This window comes from Paramormyrops kingsleyae, chromosome 3, assembly GCF_048594095.1.
Source record: "Paramormyrops kingsleyae isolate MSU_618 chromosome 3, PKINGS_0.4, whole genome shotgun sequence".
NCBI classification, from domain to species: Eukaryota; Metazoa; Chordata; class Actinopteri; order Osteoglossiformes; family Mormyridae; genus Paramormyrops; species Paramormyrops kingsleyae.
Genome location: NC_132799.1, coordinates 30,247,128 through 30,268,515, shown reverse-complemented (window position 1 = coordinate 30,268,515; position 21,388 = coordinate 30,247,128). Strand labels below are relative to the sequence as shown.

Below are 21,388 nucleotides of genomic sequence, written 5' to 3'. Positions count from 1 at the left end.
TGTGGCATTGCGGTGACCCTTTCCAGGAATGGTGCAGTGAGACCTGCTGCACCCTGCTCGGCTCAGCGGGGTCTGTGTTTGTTTTTGAGACCCTCCCCCAACCCCAAAGAAAGATGGTGGACAAAAAAATGAGCTGTGTGGCAGCAGGCTAGGAAATGTGCAAGATTACTTAGAACCACCTGTGTGATTCTCATGGGTTCCTGCAGCAATACTGAGATGAGTCAAATGGGAATATTTTAGTCAGCCTCGGCTCTGGTTCGTCTGGCGAAAAGGCAAGTCCCGCATTCCACGGCGGGGACCTCATACCAATGGCTGGTCTGTATAACGTGGTCTGAAGATGCATCCGGGAATCGAGACTCCGACGACCCGCCTTCGCCAGGGAATTCTTCAATAGTCAGATCATTCTAAAGCCGTTTGTACGCCTACATCGTATTAGACATCACCACCGAGCTACGCAGCTAAAATGAGGATGAAAGTCTCACACGAGTCCCGTTAGTGCCCAGACCCGAACACCACTAAGACCAGCTACCAGGACCCCAACGAAGCGAAGCATGTTCATAAAGGTAGAAAGGTCTTCTGACACCTGCCAGTCACAGTCTCAGTTTTGTTCTTCATCACTTTCTATTCGTCCTCCTGCAGTTTATGTCGCTACACCGGTTGCACGTGGCTGTAACGGTTTGTTTGCAGTCATGGCTACTGAAGGGGTCATGACCCGTCGCATGTCAGGGGACATTTACTTTTTACAGCATGGGGCATGTGATGTGTACGGAGGCAGCCCCCCAGGTGTCAGTGTTGTGTTGTCTGCTTACTTTGGATTTCATTTATTACATATTCTATTTGACCACCTGACATTGTCACAGACTGATCGGTAGGTATATATATATATGTATGTGTGTCGTGTATAGATGTATGCACATTTATATGTGGTGTATAGAGGTGAATGTACATTTATATATGGTATATAGAGAGATGTGTACATTTATTTGTGGTGGATAGAGGTGTATGTATGTTTGGGGTGTATAGTGGCATTTCTATGTTTATATGTGGTATATCGAGGTGTGTGTACATTTATATGTGGTATATAGTGAGATGTGTGCATTTATTTCTAGTGTATAGAGGTGTATGTAGTTTATATGAGGTGTATAGTAGCATACATGTTTTATATATTCGCACAGTCCAATGTTCCTCTTGCTATTTATAATTATGGCGTCGAATCAGGGGCTGGTAACTTAAACAGCTAAATAGTAATGCTGGGGAGGATAATCCCGCGAGGCTGACCGCTGTCATACGGCGTGGATAAAGCCGCTTTGGATGGCTACGTGAGGCCCTCGTCGCGGGGCCATGTGCTCTGAGCAGCTGGCTGTGCCGGCAGGATGGTTCCAGAGCTTGGCTCGAGTTCAGGCCCGGCCCGGGCTCCGTGTCCAGCAGGTGGGCCATGTTCGCCGTAGGCCGCCGTTTACTGAACGCGAGTCCCTCTCTACCGGCTCATCCATCCAGCCGGACCACATCCTGAGCGGCTGGGAGGCTGTGCCGCTTCTCTCTTTCCCTGCTTGGCTGAGTCCCTGATGTCCCCATGCTGAGGTCACACGCTGGGGCGCCGTGGAAACGGTGATGGTGCATGCGGAGACTCGGTGCCCACGGCGACTCCGAGGGCAGCTCGGGTGAAAACGTGCAGCTCTGATCAGCATGTCTCTGCCCGTGTTTGCCAGTGGGAGAGAGAGGTGTGTGTGTGTGTGTGTCTGAGAGAGAGAGAGAGTGCTGTATTTAAGCCTGTGTCTGTGCTCATAGGTGTGTATGTGTGTGCGCACGTGTTGTGAGACAGAAGCCTGGAGGTGATTGTGAGGGTTTGGGGAGGTGAGCTTCTGGTACAGTCAGTCCACACTGAGAGCTGAATATCCTGGAGGTAGAATGTCTGTGGAGGGAGGAAGGGAGGGAGGAACAGGAGAGGGAGGGAGGAACAGGAGAGGGAGGGAGGATGAAACTCAGGCAGCCGGATAGCTGTCATTATTAAAGTGTCTTGTCACTTGAGAGTCCCAGGAGCTGTTCGCGTTCCCGCTTACGCGTGTGTGTGTGAGAACACGCGTCAGCTCGCCATACAAAGCACACGTGTGGGCTGCGTGTGCATGAGCCCTCTTGTGACAGCCGTGTTGCATGCGCCATGACTGTTGTTCTCTCTTGGGTGTGACTGAGCATTTCCTTTCCTCCGAAACCTTGCTCTGTCCCGCCGTCTGTGTAAAGCTGATCTGAAACAGCCAAGCGCTGTCTTTTGGTGGGTATGTGGGGACGCTCTGGAGCCGGGGATCTCATTAGGATGTGGTGTCTCGAAGGAGGGTCACTGATGAACACGCAGGGCGATCCCTAGGAGCAAAACATCTTGAGATCTACTGTAGCCTTGCACCAGACTGTCACCTCATGTCACCGGCTGTAACCCTCCCTATTTCGACTCACGGCCGCCATCCAAATCTGGAGAAAGTTCTTTTCGGAGGCGATGTGGCGCTAGAGTGTAATGGCTTTTACGTCATTCATTTTAGGCAAGGACTCATTCTTATTGGCCGCATGTGTCCTGACAGCAGGAATAAAACTAACCAATGGGGCTGCAACACATGTAATGCAGCTTGCGTGGAACTATATGGGAAAAGCTCGTTTTGCAAGGGCGCGTGTCCTGGTGCAGATGGGCCACAGGATTGCGACTGTCTGCTCCGGGGGCTGGGGTTTGCGTTCCGGCGGCCTTGGGAAAGCCCGGTGGTGACACCAGCGACGCGGGATTGACTCTGAGAAGACTCCGGCTCCCCATTCCTACGTACACATTGTCAACTGCTGGGTGCATCTTTCACTACAAGATCAAAAGGATTAATTCCTAACCCCCCCCGAGCTCTCTCAGGGTATGCATGCGTGTGCGTATGCGGGCAGGCAGCCGGGATGGGGCGAAGCAAAGCCGCCGCTGACAGTTGCGCTATGAAATGCACATGGTTCACGGCGCATTCCGATCCCGCAAAGTCCGTCCACTCGGTCACAGTCACGCCGGCGCTTTGTGGCGCCGTTGTGTCAGCTGTCCTCCCCGCCGGGGGCCACGGACAGTCTGCGAGACTCAGGTGATGCCGTTTCCTCAGGTCTTGGAGGGGGAGCAGGTTTCTGACCCGCTGTTGGGACCCAACTGGCTCAGGCCATCAATCTCTAGTACTGGGTCCAAACTTGTCGGGCCAGGACTGGGACCTGGAGGAGGGGGGCGGAGGCGGGGGCTGTCGGACTGTTCACGAGCCCCCCCCAGTCCCTGCACACCTGCCAGGGAGCTGTTCATGTCCCTGTTTAACTGGCACGAGGAACCGGCAGATAATTAAGTCGCGCGTGAGTTTAACTCGCAAACGTGTGCACTAAGAGGTTCTCTGCCGTTTTCCAAAGCACCGTCTGCAGTGATTCTCTTCAGCACGGATGCCATTGTTGGGACCAATTTCACCGCCGTAGGCTGCGCGAGCTTCGGGGTACGCACGATGGAAGCAACATCATTTATAAGTGTTTAACCAGGATTATGCCCCAGATGCACTGTATTTAGCTCCCATGAAGATGGGTTGGAATATCAGTCCAGTTTGGAGCCGTCTCCATTAAACCCGATGACTTGGCAACAAAAAGACGTACGTCCACGAAATGGGAGCAGGGCGCCGCCCTACCTGCAAGCCTGACAACTGCCCCTCAGGGATGCGTGTTTGTTTCCTTTGGCTGAGGAGGAAGTACAGAATATGGGGATTGTTGAAGCTCCCTGCCTCGCGTTGTCGCATTGCTCAGTCCTACGCCCCCCCCCCCACCCCAAAAAACAAAAAAATCCCGCGGAGGCTTACTCACAGGTCATGCTGTATGAGTTTCACCACACGTCGTGTTTTGAGAAACAGGGTTAATTTGCCCCAAGCTCAGCAATGCAGCCAGCATGACCAGATATGACAGGTTGATTTATGGTGGGCTATAAGTAGCCACGTTGCCCGCAGCTTCACAGAGCAGGGAGGGGCGGGGAGCGGTGGGGGTGGAGTCTGGGTGACACCCTGGTGGGAATGGATTGTTGGGTGGGGAGGGGGGGTGGGATCGCAGCTCTCCGCCGATCAGGCCGAGATGCCAAATCTACGTGTTTATCTGGATGGGGTCCAGCGGGTAATCAGTGTGGCTCAGCAGGTCTCTGTGGAGATGGGCCGCTCTGGATGTTTGAGCTGTTCTGGTGCTGGTCCTCGCGCTGGACCCGATGCTGTGGAATCAATCTGTCTCCATCTGGCTCCTATGGCTCTCGGCATCCTCGAAAAAGGGGCCGTCTTTTTTTCTTTTTTTTTTCCTAATTCATCTTCTCGGTAATGGCCAAGTTCATCAGTGCCTTGATGCTGTGCAGAAATGGCGCCGAGATCCACTTCATCTCTTCTCTGGATGGAAGTAAAACTATATATACTTAAAAAAAAAAAAAAAAAACCAGTAGGTGGCGCCGCTGTGCCTCCCGGGTCCAAGTCATCCTGAGTGCAGAAGGCGATGTGACACTTGGGCCGAGCTAATTGAATGTGCACCGCTCTCCGGCGGAGGCGGGAGACCCCAGGGAAGGTCGGGCCAGAGGAAGATAAAGGCTGCTCTCCTGGTAGCCGGGCGAGGCGGGGGAGTCCGCGGCCAGTGACGGCAGGCAAAGAGTGACAGCACCAGAGCCCCGCTGTCCTCTCTGAAGCGCTTTCCCATCGCGAAGAGGCATTCTACTGCCACCACCCCGAAGAGCTTCTCTGACCTGAGTGACAGACACCTCATTGGCCGCTGGTTGCCATGGGGACGATTGTTCGGCAAGGTAACAGCCGGGCAGGGGGCGAGCACAGGTGGTTGGGTAGGCTCGAGGAGCGTCCGGCCAAAACCCGGGGTGACATCATTCATCTGATTATACTTTGTGAATCTTGAAAGCTCCACTCCCTGCCCCCCCCCCTCACACCCCGCTTCAAAATGTTCCGTAATCACTCTTTCCAGAAAAAAAGGAGGGGGGAAAAAAGGGAGAAGGCGGAGGAAAAGGCAGCCGACTTTGATCTGAGTGAAGCTCCTGCAGGGACAGGCCTGGTGCAGAGCCAGAATCCCTCTTGGCTGAGAGTCTCTGCTCCTGGCTGGCAGCTTGCAGGCTTTTGGTGATTAATTCTGTCGGGAGGATGAAAGGCGCTTCATCCTCTGGTCCTCCTCCGGGTACCGAGGGACACATTCGGCACCCCCTCTTTGGCCAACTGCCTCGGGGGGGGGGGGGGGCATCACAGGTGACTGGCCAGGCGGAGTGGGAGAAGTGAAGGGTACGTAGAGTGATGGCTTTTATTTTTTATTTTTTTTTATTTCCCACCAGGTTTGTTTGTTTGTTTGTTTGCACCCCGCCAGCCGTCCCACGAGATGCAGCACCTCGTTTTTTGCTGGATGTGAGCCACGGCCTGGCAGACTGCTTCCAGCGCAAGTGGAGCGGAGCATGCCTAGTCACACACGGAGACGGGGGGGGGGGGGGCTGAGGGGATGGCGAGAGCGTGGGTGGTGCTGTCAGTGTGGCTGCCAGGGCACTTTTAACCTGCCCTTTAACTCGGTTCCTGTTTGCCTGCTCACCCTTAATCTGAGTGTATTATTTTAGGAGGAATCTGATTGGCTCCCCGGTAACAGCATCCAGGCTACATTAAGCAGGGGAAATCCGGAAATGCTGCGTGGCTGTTGGGGCCTCAGAAGGTCGGCAGCTGGCCGTGTGCAGATGGATCTGGAAGAGCGACGGTGCACCTGGAATCAGAAGCTGCCTTCAGAAGCTCACGCTGTGACTCGTGCCCTTTAAGCACCCAGCATCTCTGCTGGTCGCCCTGCACTCACATGGGGGACTGCGCTGTGACTGGGACTGCGCTGTGACTGGGACTGCAAGACTCGGCGTCAGTCTACACTGGCTGCTCTGCTCACCGGTACGAGTGATGGACATGCCCCTCGGTCGCCCTGGTCTCGCTCTGGTGCAGTGGAGTCTGGCTCGGGATGCCAGCGCAGACAGGCCTGGCAGGCGGGCGCGACGCTCACCGTGAATGCCGGCGGCGTGAGGCTGATTCCCACACGGCCCACCGGGATCGTCGCAGGAGAGGAAATACCAGATTAAAGTCGCATTAAAGCCCGGGCCCAATTCAGGAAACTGAACCTCCCCTTCCCGCTCACTCCCTCTCTCTTACGCGCACACACACACGCACACACACACACACACACACACACTTGCTCTATCTATGGTTCCACTCCGCCAGCCACCAGCAGTGTAAGAGGAACCGAACCACATATCATCTATCAGGCTTGCTGCTGTTGGCCCTGACTGGCAGAGAGACGAGCTGCACTGGGCTGAACTTCTCCCCTGGCTGGGAGGAGGGCTCTGCAGTGTGAGGGGGAGGTTTCGAATGGGGGGGGGGAGAGTGGGCCGGGCTGGGCATGACTCATGTTCCCAGCCCGGGCTCCACACCACTGGCTCCCAGAATGCTCCTGGTCGTCGGCTGCCGTCCCGCTCTGCTTGTGGCAGGCAGACTGACTGGGCCCTGATGAATAGCACTTCCTAAATCAGAAATGCACCGTCGTCTTGGGAGGCCGGGAGGCCTGGGGGGGCAGGCTGGAACAGCCAGCCCCCTCTCCTCCTGTACCTGTTTACCGGTCTGGGTCGCTACACCCAGTTGCCCCTGTGATCGCTCTGCCTGGCTTTCATAACATCCCCCTTCCTCCATCCTGATTGGTCCAGCTGGCAGATAAGCCATACCTGGGCATTTCATTAGAATTAGGCTTTGTCTACGATGAATACAAATACATCACAAGTATTTTATCATATCATATATCATATACTGGATCATGTAAGTGGGCAGGAAAATACCTGTGCGTGTCTGTCGGTCCACCGGGGAGTGTCGTACTCCTGTGTGCATGTGTATGACATTAACCCAATCCTTGGTTTCACTCCCTTTCCCCCACACAGTCTGTCTGTTATGTGAATGTCATGCCTGGATCATTCTGGGGTTCGTCTACCGCAGTGTGCTGCGTGGCAGGACTGGCGGCATGCTGACACCAGTTTCTTTAGTATGCTGGGGGGGGGGGGGGGGCTTCTGTAATTTAGGTCATCAGTCCAGTTTGCTATTATCATGGAATTAGGTGCAAATCAGTGTACTTTGAAATCCCAGTGGGGGGCACTCCTGTTGTACCTTTGGGCGAGGTAGAACCCTGGGATGCTACTTTTGGACTTTTGATGTACAGGTCTGACACAAACTCCCTCAGTGGCGGTCCGGCTTGGAAAGGATGCCATCTTAAACTGTATGATCCATAGTTTTATCATTTGCTTTTAATGAATATATCAGCTGAAATGACTGTAAGGGATGATAATTTAGGACATTTGATGGGTCTCTGGGCATTTAACTCATCATACTGATGTACGTAGTCCAATGTACATGCATGCTGGTTGTAATATAATCGAGCTTAAAAAGAAATTGTAGTTTGAATGGTGGAAATCGGACGGCCTACTTGTTTGGTGCAGTTTGAAACCTAATTAAAGACTTGATTTGCCCCTAGGATCTCTCCTCAGCTGTCCTCCGAAGGCGATCCGAGAACTATCACGTGTCTCGAGGTAGTGGGGGAGGGGGACGTAAGGCCACATTGCAGATGCTGTCGTGCGCTGCCGGCATTTGGGTTACCGTGGGAATGAAAAGCCGAACAAATGACCAAGGACACTGGGGCTCGTCGGCAAGCAGAACACACAAACGCTGTCGTTATTTTAAAAGCAGCACAGCGGATGCACATGAAGACCAAGAGATTTTTGATTCGAAACGTATAATCTGACATGGTTGCCGTTAGTCACAATTCTTGTTGTTCTGTACCGAGTCGCATAGAAAGTGTGGCTGTCTATCCATAAATATCCATAAATGAGCGAAGATAACCTTTCGGAACGAACGTTCGATGCAGTGCACTTTTGTTCTGTTTAAACAAACACTGCTGTGACATTTCGGGATGTGAGATTAATAATACTGTCGTGTTCCTCCGTCAAGCGTCGAGCGAATCGTTCGTAACGTGCTGGGCTGCGGCCGTGTGCCGGAACGAACCTCTAAACGGAGAAAAACAGCATCTCGTTAAAAGCACTATTTCATGATTACAAAAACTGTGCTGGAAAATAAAAATCAGTTGTAGATGGTTAAAAACAGTACAATGCAAGAGAGCCTTCTGTTTTGGGGGGGGGGCTGACGAGCCCCCTTCCCCTCCTGTGGAGTGCTGAGGGGTGGGGGTTGTGGGGTGAAACCAGAAGTGGAATGTGTGCGGAATGCGGGGAATGAGGGAATTTTTCCCACTGGGAGCCTTGGGGCTCGCAGTGTAGTATGCTGGTCAGTCCAGCGGGGGCAGCGTGGAGCCTTTCCTCGCATCCACCAGAGCTGACCCCCCCCTGCCCGCCCCCCGCTGTCCCTGCCACTGCTGCTGGAGTTGTTCCTAGTTTGGTGTCTCCCCCCCTCCTCATCATTTTGTCAGTCCCTGCCCATTGTCTCCGAGCGACGTGTCCTCGTTACCGTGACCGCCACGCTGAGCTAGCACGTCCCACGTCCTGGAGCCTGCTGTCTGTCCGCTCAACAGGCCAGAGGCATTGTGGGCCGATTGGCGATGTAGGGGAGGTCATAGTGACTCTCCTTTGTTGGGTCTACTGGTCAAAAAATTGGGTTGAACTTTCATGTTACCATTTTCAACACCAGTGGCTGAACAGCTATTGAATTTATGACTGTTCATAATCTAAATTGGTCTATTAGCATGAAATTATGATACACAAGTGTACTGCGCATCGTATTTAAAGTGTCCACCCAATTTAAATTCTTTGCATGCATTAATTGCAGTGGGTGTTGTCTTTCCACCTTGACTTTCCAGCACTTCCCATGAAGCGGTGGCAGAAGAGAGCGCTCTCGGAGCAGCGGCCAGCGCGGTGGCTTCAAACTAGGGCAGCATTTGCGTCATCGCTATTAGAAGCATATTTAGATGTTGCTTTTCGGGCCCCCGTTTAGCTCGCAAGCCGGCCGTCTGCGGACGTGTCGCGTGTGGCTGCGAGCAGCCCATTTCCCCCCCCCCCCCCACCATTCTTTTGTGAGACCCAACTTTTCCAGAAGATCTTGGCCTGGCTCCCGCTGAATGAGAAGCTGTAAATTTAATTGGCTGTGATCTCACATGCAGAGCTGCTTTTGCTTATGTCACTGAGGCCTGATCCTTCAAACATGAGCAAGATGGTCGGACAAAACCACACCGGTCGACTACGGACTGTGTGCTTTGAATTAAAGCCAGACAGATTGGGCTCTGCTCTGTATTATTTTTTTTTTTCCACCATGTCTTTCCGTCTGATTTTTATTTTTTTTTCCCTTCTCCCCCAGTACTGAAGATTTCCACGTATTAAAAATTCTACCCTCCCGCCACCCCCACGCCTCTCCCTAAGTCTCTGAAGCATTGCCGCTCGTCTCGGAGGAATAGCTTTAAAACATGCCGCGTTAAATCTCCCCTGGAATGCACTTGGGACTCGTAAACAAACACACCTGCAATAAAACTGAAATAGCTAGATTAAAGGTTGCATTTTAATTGGATGAAGGGTGACATGTGATGCCTGTGGAAGTGCTGGTTAGTGCAATCGGTCTGCTTGTTTTGTGTGTGTGTGTGTGTGTGTGTGTGTGTGTGTGGGTGGGAGGGTGCGGTGATGGTCGAGTGGGGAAGTGTGAACTGCCTCCACTTGTGTCACTGCTGTAGTTAATCGTAAAAAGCACGTTTCTCTAAACGCAGCCATTACAGCCCTTTATCCGGGCCCCAGAAGGCACCTTTTATGAGATCTGGACCGGCTCCATCAGCAGCCCACACGCCCCCCCGCCCCTCCCAGCCGGGCCGTACCTGTATCCAGGTGAGGCGCATCAGGAAAAATCAGCTTCTGGCTCTATGGCGTGACCGGCGCGTCTGCGAGAGGCCGGGGATTGGAGCAGCCCAGGGGGGGGGCGCCCTCGCACGCCCGTAAACGGGAGAGCCTAGGGTGGCCCAGCATGCCTCCAGGCTGTCGCTCGGCGCATCTGCGGCGACGAGCGCGAGCACGACCCACGGCGCCCGGCGTAAGACCTTCACGCAGCTCTGCATCACCATTGTCCACAACATCACTGCCATTGTAGCTAATTAGTGTTACTTACTGTACACCGCATCCCAAAATAAGCTTAATAGGTCACTGTCACTGGGCACTGGAGTGTAACAGGCAGGTCCTAATTGTGTTGCACTCAGCATCGCCTGTTTATCTTGGAGAACGTGGCCTTGCTGTGTGCGTTGGGTGAACATCACCATGCCCCTGAATAAAGTATATGTTTGATTTTGTCTAGATGAGGCATTTCTGGGCGTGGGGTAAATTAGCTGTTTAAAGGTGGGGTTGAATCAAGTTAGAAGAGCTGGCTGACGTCAAGGTAGAGCGTGGCGAAGACTAGGCTGGAGTCATAGCTCAGGCTCAAGATTCTCATTTATGGCTGATACACCGTTTACACACAAATAAGTCAGTGATTTAATTGAAGGGTTGGACAAAGAAATTATAAAAATGTCACGTTACGTTGATGAAATGCTCTGGATTTCTTTTGATGTACCGTTGACTTGGTGCGTACACGTATACATGCATAAATCTTGGTATGTGTGATATTTCAGTGCTTTGCCCCACAAAAGCAGCACAGCTATGCACTGTTTCACCAAAGTCGCGACCTAAATGGCAAGAAGAGAGATTCTCCCCCCCAGAAGTAGAAAAGCTGAAACTGCACAGGCTGATTCGTCCTTCAGCAAGACAGACAACTCGAACTCACTGAATGTAGCTATGAGCGGTACACCCCCCACCCCCTTCCATCTGTATTGAGAGATTTACTGAAGGGGTAAAGACACTAAACCTGATCCAACTGGTCTATTTGTCTTTATGCTCCAGAGACCCGCTCACTTCCTGTTGTGAAACGTTGCTTCATCCACATTTCAGCTCCAACGTGGAAAAGCCGTCGGGCCAGTAAAAAAGAGAGAGAAAAGCATTTTGCTGACTCTCTACATTCACTGAAATGATTTTTGTTTTAAAGTGTTTCTGTCTAGTATTCACTTGTTTCATAGGGAAGTTTTGCGTAAAACTAGGATGTGTATTTATTTCTGTTTTTTTTCCTGTAGACTTCATCTAAAATGGTCATGGTTATGCAACAGAATCCTTATCTCCTGGGCCTGCCATTTCATTTCCTTTCTGCAGCCTTTATACTCTGTGTCCTAAATACACACCTTGGAAATAAACAAGGTATTTTAATAATTAAGGCAGCAGCCTTGCGCTCCCTCCCTAAATGCCTCCATGCTAAATTTCAGCTCGAGTTGCGATAAACAGTGAAAATTCCCAGCCAGTTTATATATAAAAGTGTATATGACATACGTCTTCCAGCTCAGGGTTGATTCCACTTAATCCAGACACAGACATGGTCCTCACTTTCTGCTAGCTGTGAAAGGCTGAGGCAGCGGTGGCGGAGGCTGCTGCTGAAAGGGGAAACGTGTCGTTATGGAGATTAGACACACGTGTAGCGGAGTGCCTCCCTCCTCTGGCTGTCATCCATCACTCTGCCCCTCTCTCTCTCCTCCTCTCTGCTCCTCCTCTTACCAGTTTGTCAAAGTCCCAGAGTCCCTTGCCACACACAGACTAATAAGACACACACACACACACCCAGGATCCCTATGACTATATTCTCTCAACTCACACACACAAACTGTTAATTATTAATTGCTTATCAGACTTTAGTCCAAAGAGGTTATCTGTACAGTTTGTTTACCTGTTTATACAGCCAAATATTGTTTTTTTTTAAAGCTATGTCTGGGGTACAATAGCAGTTTATTGCCTGAGACTTGAACCAGCAAAGATTTCGGTCACAGTTCTTCAGTTCCTTAACCGGCACGCCGACTGGGGCCGGACACAATCCCACCTTTGTGTGGGACACTTCCCAGCACACGCAAGGAGTGACCGCCCCCCCCCCCCCCCCCCCCTCACCTTCACTCGGAGCCACTGATCCAATCTCCCCTTTCTCATTCTCTCTCTCTCTCTCGCTCATACACACGCACACTCACACAATGAATGGAACGACCCCCCCCCCCGCACACAGACACACTCAGACTGAATGACCCCCCCCCCCCTCCCACACACTCCTCCCCCCCGCCCCCCCCCCCAGGACAATGCCACCTCTCCACCGCGATCGCCCCAGGCAGCACACTCTTGGCACAGGCCTGGTGTGCGACATACGGCATGTGTCTGCACACTCCTCTGCTGCCCCCCCCCCCCTCACCCGCAAAGCCCGCTTATCTCCTCTGGAGTAGAGAGCCTGGAGCACCTCGGGTAACGGGGAGTGCGCTAATGAGGAACGGGATAACGAAGAGCAGGCTAACGGGCGCTGGGCAAATGAGCACGGTGCCGCGGAGTGGGCTAACGGTCCCAGGCTAACTGGGAGTAGGATAATGGGGATGGCGCTATCTGGAAGTGGCTAATGGGTGCAGGCTGTGGGAAGCGCATTAGTGGGACTGGGCTAACTGGGAGCACACCCATAGGAGCACATTGAAACCGCGATTAGTGCCCGGATCTCCCAGCTAAACTTAGCACCTCCTTTCTGCGAGGAATCAAGGTCGTCCCCGGCTTGGGATCATTGTGGATATATACATTTTAATTAGGAATTTGATCCATTCAACCCATTTTGAGGATATTGAACTGTCTTTTATAGCAGAGAAATGCTATGGAAAGTTTATGCTAAAGCCACTCTGGATTTGACTTTATACAGTATACCAAAACTTTAAGAAATACTTTAAAAAATATTAGGCTGTATGACTTTGATTTGTTTTTCCTATTGTTTTAATAAGTTTAAATCCTACCTTTTGTTATAATGGTGGTACCTATGAATAATGCTTACCAGTGGTGTACAATCACTGTATATCATTGTATAAGAAAGCAGACAGTGTACAGGATGAGGAACCGTCCCCACAATAAACAATGGAGTTTTATAATGTAATGGGGGAAAAAGTTGAGGGCATTTTTCTAAGCTCCTCCAATGAGGAAGCAACTACTCCATAACTGACACTTCTATCAGCCAATCGAACGGCAGCGATGCCCCCCCTCCTTTTTTTTTTCCATGCTGAGTGTTTTGACAGCTTGAAGCGGTTGAGTTACCAGGCAGCAGAAGGCTTCCCCTCTGTATGTGAGAGAAGGGGGCTGAAGTGGACCTCTGCTGGGCAGGGGGGGGGGTCTCCGGTGCGCCAGCCAGACCTCAGGAGCTCTCGCCTCGAGCGGGAGGGGTGGAAGGGTGGGGCATGTGACTTCAGTCCAGCAGGCTCTCCTGACCCACCAAGGTGCAGTGAAGGCAGGCGTGAAGCTGGTCTTCCTCGTTAAAGCCCAGAAACACAATTCAGAGCCTGAAAGCTAATATCCCACCTCCAGTGCTGGGGCGGGGGGTATTTTTTTTCCTGGATTATATTGTATGCTACCTACGCCCTTGACGTGCGGAGCAACCTTGAAAGTCTGCTCCACGCTCATCACCTGTTTGGACTGAACGCGCAGAAAGTAAACCTGTCGATCCCCAGCGAGTGACATGCGATATACCTGCTCTGACGGGACCCGTCTCCACAGCAACGGGTCCGTCTCTGGCCCCAAATCCTCATCTTTCACCGGGCAGCCTAACAACCCCATCCTTCCCTCCCCAGAGAAGATCTAAATTTAATTTTTGAGAAACATCATTCCTCGAATCGCATGCAACATAAGCAGGAGTGTTTTAAGGGGCCGCGTTGCATAAATGTGCAATGGCTCCAAGGTCTCTGACTGTACAAAGCAAAGGCGGACACCCCCAGTCTCGGAGGAAAAAGAAGCATCTGCGTTAACTTTATGGGTTTGAATACAGGCCACACCATGGTCAAACAACCCCATTACCCAACAACCCAAATGCCCCTACAGCTATGGAATGGTGATTTGATATATGTTGGGAATGGGAATGGAACCCCCCCCCCCCCCCCAAAAAAAAAAATCACAAGTTCCAAGGTGGGAAAATTCCAGTTGGTTTTAGGGGTTTTTTTTCTGGAACTAGCTCTAAAAATAATATTCACAATCAGGCCCTTTTCGCTCAGGCCCCTGTGTTAAATATGCCAGAAGGGGCCGACGTTACCGGGTGATGCAATCTTTACCAGTCGTCTAGGCGAAGAAGAAGGAGGGGGAAAATAAAAAGGTTAAGACTGGCGTGTTGCTTTCAGGCTGGGTTTTGCTCAAACCCCTGTGACAGCAGCTGTGGATTTTGCTAAACACTTGCTGAATCTTTAGCGAGCCTAAAAGACTGGAACAATGGCCGGACCGGCTTCTGCGGCTTAGTGTCACTGCCACAAGCCCCAAAGCCGGCCGCCGTGAGCACCAGGCGCCCCATCACCACCAATGTACAATCCGTGCGATAACAGCTCGGCATTCCATATTGCACTCTGGTGATCGGCCGCCACCTCACAATAAAGTGAAGATGAAATGTCACATTAGGTGTAAACACAGATCGTACATTCGGTAACAATTTGGTAACAGAACTAACATCCTGATAGCTGAATAGCTGGATATCTGTTATATGAGATCAACATGCCACTCCTTAGCGTGGCTCATTGTACACTCAGCTCCCCCCCCCCCCCCCCCCCCATCACAATGTAGTTTGGACCATGTCAAATCAGGGTGGCTTTAGCCGCCGCCGAATGTCCACGCTGCTGTTTAACGCCAGAAGGTCTGACTACAGCTGTACAGTGGGAGCCTCAGCCTCCACACCTTGGTCGAGATTTTTAACACCCCCCACTCAAGTTTGGCAGTCCAAAGTCAAGAGTGACTCAGACATTCTTTAGCATTTCTCAGCAATATGTGGCAAACATCAGAAAGTCTTTCGGACTGCAAGTTTCATTCCGGAAAATTTTTGCTGGCATATGTAGTATGTTATGTATCTATATACATGCATCAGTTTCATACACATCTGAATTGACTATACATTGAATTCAGAAATCAATCCAAATGTCCTGCCACAATTTTTTTTTAAAGGACTCGACTTTTAAATTTGTTACCCACTCATAGGTTATAAAAGATTTTAGATTCTGTGAAAGAAAATAGAAATATCAACTAAAAGTAGATAAGACACATATAGCAGAACTGCAGAAAAAGCCCTTAAACAGTTAATCGCAGTGTTGACATTAGTTTTCACTGCACACCTTTCCCACCGCTTCCAAACCTGAAGGTAATAGTTTCCAGATCGTTTTAATGAAGTCTATGGAGTAAAGATACTGTAGATTATCTACAATAACGGATGACGAATTTCCAACTTTTGACGGGGGGTGGCTGCACGACCTACTGTAGAGTGCACGAAACTCGTCGTTTGGTAATAGCAAGTTATTTCTGAAAGGTAAACGTGATTACGCCCTGATTGACTGGCGTCTATACGCCACGAAACCATCCGATAAAATGCATGGCTGTCCCGAAGCCGACGGGAAAACGGGGGTGAAAAGCCGCACCGCAGCCCCGAAAGCCCGAGGTGCGAGGACACTTAGCCGGTATGTAAAGGAGCGAATTCCTCTCCTTAGTCTATTTATGGAGAGGAAAGCCCCACACCCCTCCGCCCCGCTGCATGAAAGGGGGAGAAAGAAGAAAGCTTAAATGGTTTGAATGATGGTGAGGAATGTTTAAAAAGTGTCTGTCGGGAGGGAAAAGGGGGCCGGCGAGTAAAGGAAACAGTCCTAAGGGAGCCTCCCGGTCTCAGATCTGCTATGCGTGACTGGGCACACAGAAGAAAACCTAAACCTGGCTTCTTAACTTCGGGGAACAATGGCAACTATCCGGGACCCGTGCTTTTAAACACTGCAAGTGCTTTTTCCGACGAAAACGCGGTTGTCACAAAATAAACCGCCGACGTTTTTATTCTTTTAATTGTAAAAAAATGCATAGGCACACTCGCCTTATGGGAAAGCGTTTCATTAACGGGACTCGTGCGTCGCATTTCGCAAGAGACACTTAAAACAGTAGCCCGATCTAACAAATAACATATCTGGTATTTTAATAAACACAAAAAAAAACGACAGGAAGCGACCATTTTGAATTTCTTTGTGAATAATATATCAAGTCCATAGATGCGTATAAATCTGATCTCAATTTTATTCTCTAAAAAAACTAGCCATTTATTTATTTAAAATACAGGGATGAATTGTGTGCGGGTAAAGCCGACCTTTACGGTGCCGTTTAAATGCCTAAAAAAAGCGTCGCTGTTACGGTCCCTGTTTTCGCGGCAAGACACTCGCTTAAAACCATTAAGAGTCACCGGACCGCTCCGGCAAAACCAGTGATACTAAACAAAAGAATTTACAATCAAATAACACCTTTTAGAAACGCTGCATATTCTCCATCCTTTATTATATAAATATCGACTTTAATGTTTACTGTAAGAATATAAAACAATTTAATTTCAGATTTTTTTTTACAAATACACATACAGTACATTTTAACACAGTAGCTTCTCAGCAGGACTTGAATGTTGCAGGTCGATACATCATGTTACATAGGCCTGACACGCATTGCTTGTTAACCGTGGAAAGAATATATATATATACGGCAACGTCTTGCTCCCAATTTAGATGAGGGACCGAGATGTTTTTTTCCCCTATTGCCCGTTTGTTGTGGGAGAGAAGAAAGCAAATCAGATGTTCAACTCGCAGAAATTACTCGAACAAAAAGCCGATTTGCGAAAGATCATTTTTAAAAGGAAAACAATCACTTCAATTTGAAGTACGACGCTCTGAATTACAGCTATTTTTTAATGTGCTTACATAAGCATAAATACATCAGCTGAAGGGACCCCTTATTCAAAGCTTGAATTCAAGGCTTCGCGGCCTGCAAGTTGTGCTAAAACAAAAAGGCTTTTTGTATCCAAAAATCTGTATTTTATCCAAATTTGCATAAACTTGCCATTGTCTGGATTAAGCAGTCTGTGCTTAGAAACATTTTCGTTTCTATTATTGTAAGTATTTGAAGGAAAATTAACAAAGGTAGTTAAAGATCCATTCTTTTTGTAATTCTCAAGAGACGCGGTGGGGGAGGGGATTATTTCTAGGCACAAATTGTCTCTTTTAAAGAATACAGGATTTATAATAAGGTAGGGAAAATGAGCGAGGTAGCCAAAATGTTTTAGACGTTATACTTGGGGGAGGAGGAAATAACTTTAATATTGTGACTTTTGCGAAATGTAAAAGTTCGAAACAATGTCCGTACCACAGTAGGAATACCGTTAATGATACTGAATAATTTTTATCATCTAGTAGGCGGAATTTAAGTCACAGTTACGTACTTTTAATACATTAAAATACTTAAATTGTTGTTCAGCAAACAAGATTTTTTTAAATAAAGAATTCCCCCGCCCACTCACCCCTCCCCCTTTCCCCCCCTCCCCTACCGTCTACCCCGAGTCTTGCAAGTTTCACCTCACTTTTTCACTTTCGGTCATCTGCCAAAGTCCAAGGTTTAAAACTTTAAGGCAGGGGAGCTGCGTTATCCTCTCCAGTCCCCTTTTAGTGATTTTTGTACATCCATAAAGATCGATTCCAGTCAATTGAGTCAGATGGTCAGCAATGAGCTCAAGTCCTTTGTCTGTAATCCGCACGCACTGGCCGATATTCAGCGTTCTCAGTTCGTGCATTTGGCGCACCATCCTGTTGATGCCATCATCACTTATGTGGCACGAACACAGGGATAAAGATTTTAGCTGGTAAAGGCCCTGGGCTATGTAAGCCAGGCTTTGGTCGCCAATCTTGTCGCAAAAGGACACATCGAGACCCAGCAGCCTCAGCGTCCCCATGGCCAGGTGCATGATTCCTGTGTCACTTATGTTGTCACAGGACCTAAGGTTAAGGCTCCAGAGACTGGTCATGTGGGACAGGTGAATCATGCCGGCGTCCGAGATCCCGCCGCAGAAGCTAAGATTGAGAACTTTGAGCTTGGTCAGGCCCTTGGAGATGTGTTTTAGAGACAGGTCCGTCAGCTTCTGACAGTCCTGTAAGGTCAGGTACTCCAGGTTGAGACATCCTTCCGCCGCACTCCGGGTCATGCCGGCCAGGTGCCCAATGCCTACATCTGACACATGCCGGCAGCTGCGCAGATTCAGGCTCTTCAGTCTGTGCAAACCCCAAGCGATGAGTAATAAACCGGTGTTCGTGATGTTGCTACAGCCGCCAAGTTCCAAGACCTCGAGATTTTTCAAATACTGAGCTATCCTGCCCAGGCTGGAGTCCGTGATCTGCTTGCAGAGGCTAAGGTTCAGCACCCGCAGGGAAGGTATTTCCTGTACGAAAGCATGCCCAAGGCCGTTATCTGTTAAGTTGTAGCAGCCACTGAGGTTCAGGCTCTCGATATTTGGCATCCCCTGTATCACGTAGCTCAGACTGCGCCTTAGGCTGAGGATCTGCACCCTCCTGATTCCCCGGGCCTGGAGGCTGGGGAAGAGGGACGGGTTGGCCCTCCGCAAATGCAACTTGGCTTCCACCCCCCGCCACACCGACTTGTGGTAAGACGCGTCCCTCCACGCCGTACACACTTGGGCCACCCTACCTTTGTCCCTTACATCCAAGTAACTGAAAATCATAGCCAAAATTTCTGGGAAGAGGCACGAGATGTGTGTCTCCATTTTATTTTTACATAAAAAATCTTGGTTAACCCAACCGTTGTGTTTCTGTGACGCTCCCGTCCTTTATCCCGAAGAAATCTTTTTTTCTTAGCAAGCTTTCCCGTTTTTCTTACGTATGTATACAGATATATATTTGAACAAATCGATGAACTCCACGTCCCACGTGATGTGTCTGGGTTGCGCAGTAGGATTCAAATGCAAAAAGCCAAAAAGCTAGTTCCAATACAAGCCTCAACCAAACGAGGAAAACAGTCCAACCATCAGACAGCAATACCCGTTTTGTGCTGCGAGGAGCCTTTTCGGTCGTCGCTGGGATCCAGACGGTCGTACATTTTCAAAAAGACGTTTAAAAATTCTACTAATACTCAGACGGGGTATATTCGGACACGTTACGGCGTCTCTTCCCACTGCAATCGTAAAAGAGAAAGGTTTCGGTTTGCATTTGCGCTCCGCTCGCTCGCATTGCCAAGCCGAGGGGCTTCCTGCTGCCTTTGTCTGATCTTTTCAAACTGACTTGGCAGGGCCGCCAGCATTGCGTTGCTGTGGGGGAAAGCACGAAAACAAAAACGAGAAATACATTTCTTTGCGATTCAGAAAACGTTTGGAAAACAAACGACACTTTCCTAAACTTATTTATTTATACGCTATCTTTACACCATTTAAACTAAGTAAATTTGAATAAATTTACTTTTGTCTAAATCAACTCCCCCCTCTTGCTGAGCGGCTGTTGGTTTTGCCCAGCTCAGCTGGAACAGTAAGAATAGTTCCCCTGGAAACCAACTTCTTACAATTCAGTTCACTTTACTCTTAACCCATTAATTGTCGAAGTAAACCGGTTTTTTATTTTGTTTTTAATCATTTGAAAGAAATATTTCAGTGAATGAATCCTTTTTTGTTCGAATGATTTCTTGCATCGCGTAGCAAGTTTAGATATTTTAGTTGAGGCATAGGTATCTATATTTAGTTTTCATATATATTTAATATGTTGCTATCTGGCTAACTAGCCACTTTATAACTGCGGGCGTCATAGATTGTGAATGTTGATTTCAGGAAGGTTACATACGCAGTGTAGGAAAATAATTTAATTGAAAGTATTATTTTATTCCCATTGGATTTATAATATTTGTAGTAATAGTTCATGACTGTTTTAGGTACACTTTAATGTTAATTATTAAAAATCATTTTACGTTTGCCTCTTGGTGTTGTAAAGATCTTTCTCACAGCTATACACATATTTCAAAAGAAAATACCAATGACCGAAAAAATAATTACAGATGCTGTCTGCCTGTTATGACTAGTGAGTTGAGCAGTTAGCTCACGAAGTCGGCAGCTGCCTTATTTATTGAACTGTGATGATGCTTTTCTATGTTCCACTGTGTGTTTTAAGCAATAAATGTGTTAGGAATGGGAAAAAAATATTAACGGGCATGTAATTATTGTGCTAAATATTGGTAAGGTAAAACTGCATACACATCACAGGAAAACTAGTTTTGCATTTTAGAGACTTGCAACTTGGTTTTGTTGCTTACGTTTATGAATTTATTCATGAGTTTTGTGGTTGAACATAGTATAGTTATTTGGCCATATTTGTGGCATTACGTATCAGTCCCTAAGCTCATATGAGCTTCCCAAAAACCCTGAACCCAGAGGTGCACTGTGCTCAGGATTCTGAAACCACCGTGCTTCTGGACTGCATGGTCCGCTTGTGTTTGTTGTACCTAACCTCTTAATTGCTTTGTTAAAATTGTTTCGAATGGTAAATCCGCACAGTATATATGAAAATCTATATATACTTCTATTGGACTGGAGATGTCAAGACCTGATCTTACAACAACGACAATCAGTCGAGTTACAACATCGGTGTCATTTTTGATTGATTTGTCAATAAATACATTTTTTAAGGTATTTAACAAATGCACAACTATACAAAACAAGTTGCATTATATTAGGAAAATCTAGATGATGCATGACTGGATTCAGTTACCTTCCACATGTAAATAAGTATGACAAATAAAAGTGTAACATTGATTAAAGCCTATTCTCTTTTCTCTCCAAGTGTACAATCGAGTTAAGAGTGGAAATTAGTGCACTTTCCGACACTGAGGGAGCATAAATCCCTACAACAGAGAAGCCTCAGATTCCGAGGCCTTTTTCCATACAGCTGTCGTATGGGCAACTGTTAGTTAATATGACAGGAAAGCGTTTGCAGAAATTGCTGGAGTGTGGCGGAGCAGCAGAGGAGAGGAAGAGTGGAGCCACACAAACACCGTGATGTTTACAGGGGAAAATGCAACACAGCATAACTGACAGCAGCACACTGCTCCCCCCGACCTTTTTTCCATTGGGTGAAAGGTGGGGAGGGAGGGGGGGGGGTTAAAAAAATTACCACAGGTAACAAATTCCTGTTGTACAGCACACGAATGAGATGTGATCCATCTTCTGCTGGTACTCTGGTTCTCTGTGATGGGCGTACACCTTTAATTTCTTAGTTTTTTTTTTTCTTCTGTCTTTCTCTCCTCCTACACAATGTTGGCAGAGCGGGAGGTCGTGCGGGCAGACAGCTGGGCCTCTGGCGTTGGCGCCGACGAGTGCGGTGGGTCCTGACACCCGGCACATGAGAGGCTAAGGTCTCACTGACAGTACTCAGTCACCCAGGGGGTGCCAGTATTTGGGGGGGGGGGGGTTGTTGGTCCTCTTCTTAAACCCCCTCCTTATAGAAATTC

General features: G+C 48.9%; 2 protein-coding genes across 5 annotated transcripts in view; one reads left to right on the top strand and one right to left on the bottom strand.

Moving 5' to 3' along the window:
- wnt5b (wingless-type MMTV integration site family, member 5b) overlaps positions 1–21,388 on the top strand; it is a 51,959-nt gene that overhangs the window by 12,067 nt on the left and 18,504 nt on the right. The window contains exon 2 of one of the 4 annotated variants that reach the window (XM_072710117.1): positions 21,202–21,258. The exons of 1 other annotated variant lie outside the window; for it this stretch is intronic. Coding sequence is in view for 1 of the 3 variants with exons in the window: in XM_023810430.2 (XP_023666198.1) it covers positions 552–563 (12 nt within the window). In the remaining 2 variants the exon portion in view is untranslated. Of the gene's footprint in view, positions 1–461; positions 564–15,528; positions 15,550–21,201; positions 21,259–21,388 lie in introns of those variants that run through there. 2 more of the 4 variants (XM_023810430.2, XM_072710118.1) reach the window with 2 other exon arrangements.
- Positions 17,436–19,179, bottom strand: fbxl14b (F-box and leucine-rich repeat protein 14b). Its single transcript, XM_023810429.2, has one exon. It carries the CDS (start codon positions 18,663–18,665, stop codon positions 17,463–17,465), a length of 1,203 nt encoding a protein of 400 aa, XP_023666197.1. The 5' UTR covers positions 18,666–19,179; the 3' UTR covers positions 17,436–17,462.

Excerpts from the sequence above, each read along its gene's own strand:
- fbxl14b (XM_023810429.2), bottom strand. The coding sequence starts at position 18,665 with ATGGAGACACACATCTCGTGCCTCTTCCCAGAAATTTTGGCTATGATT.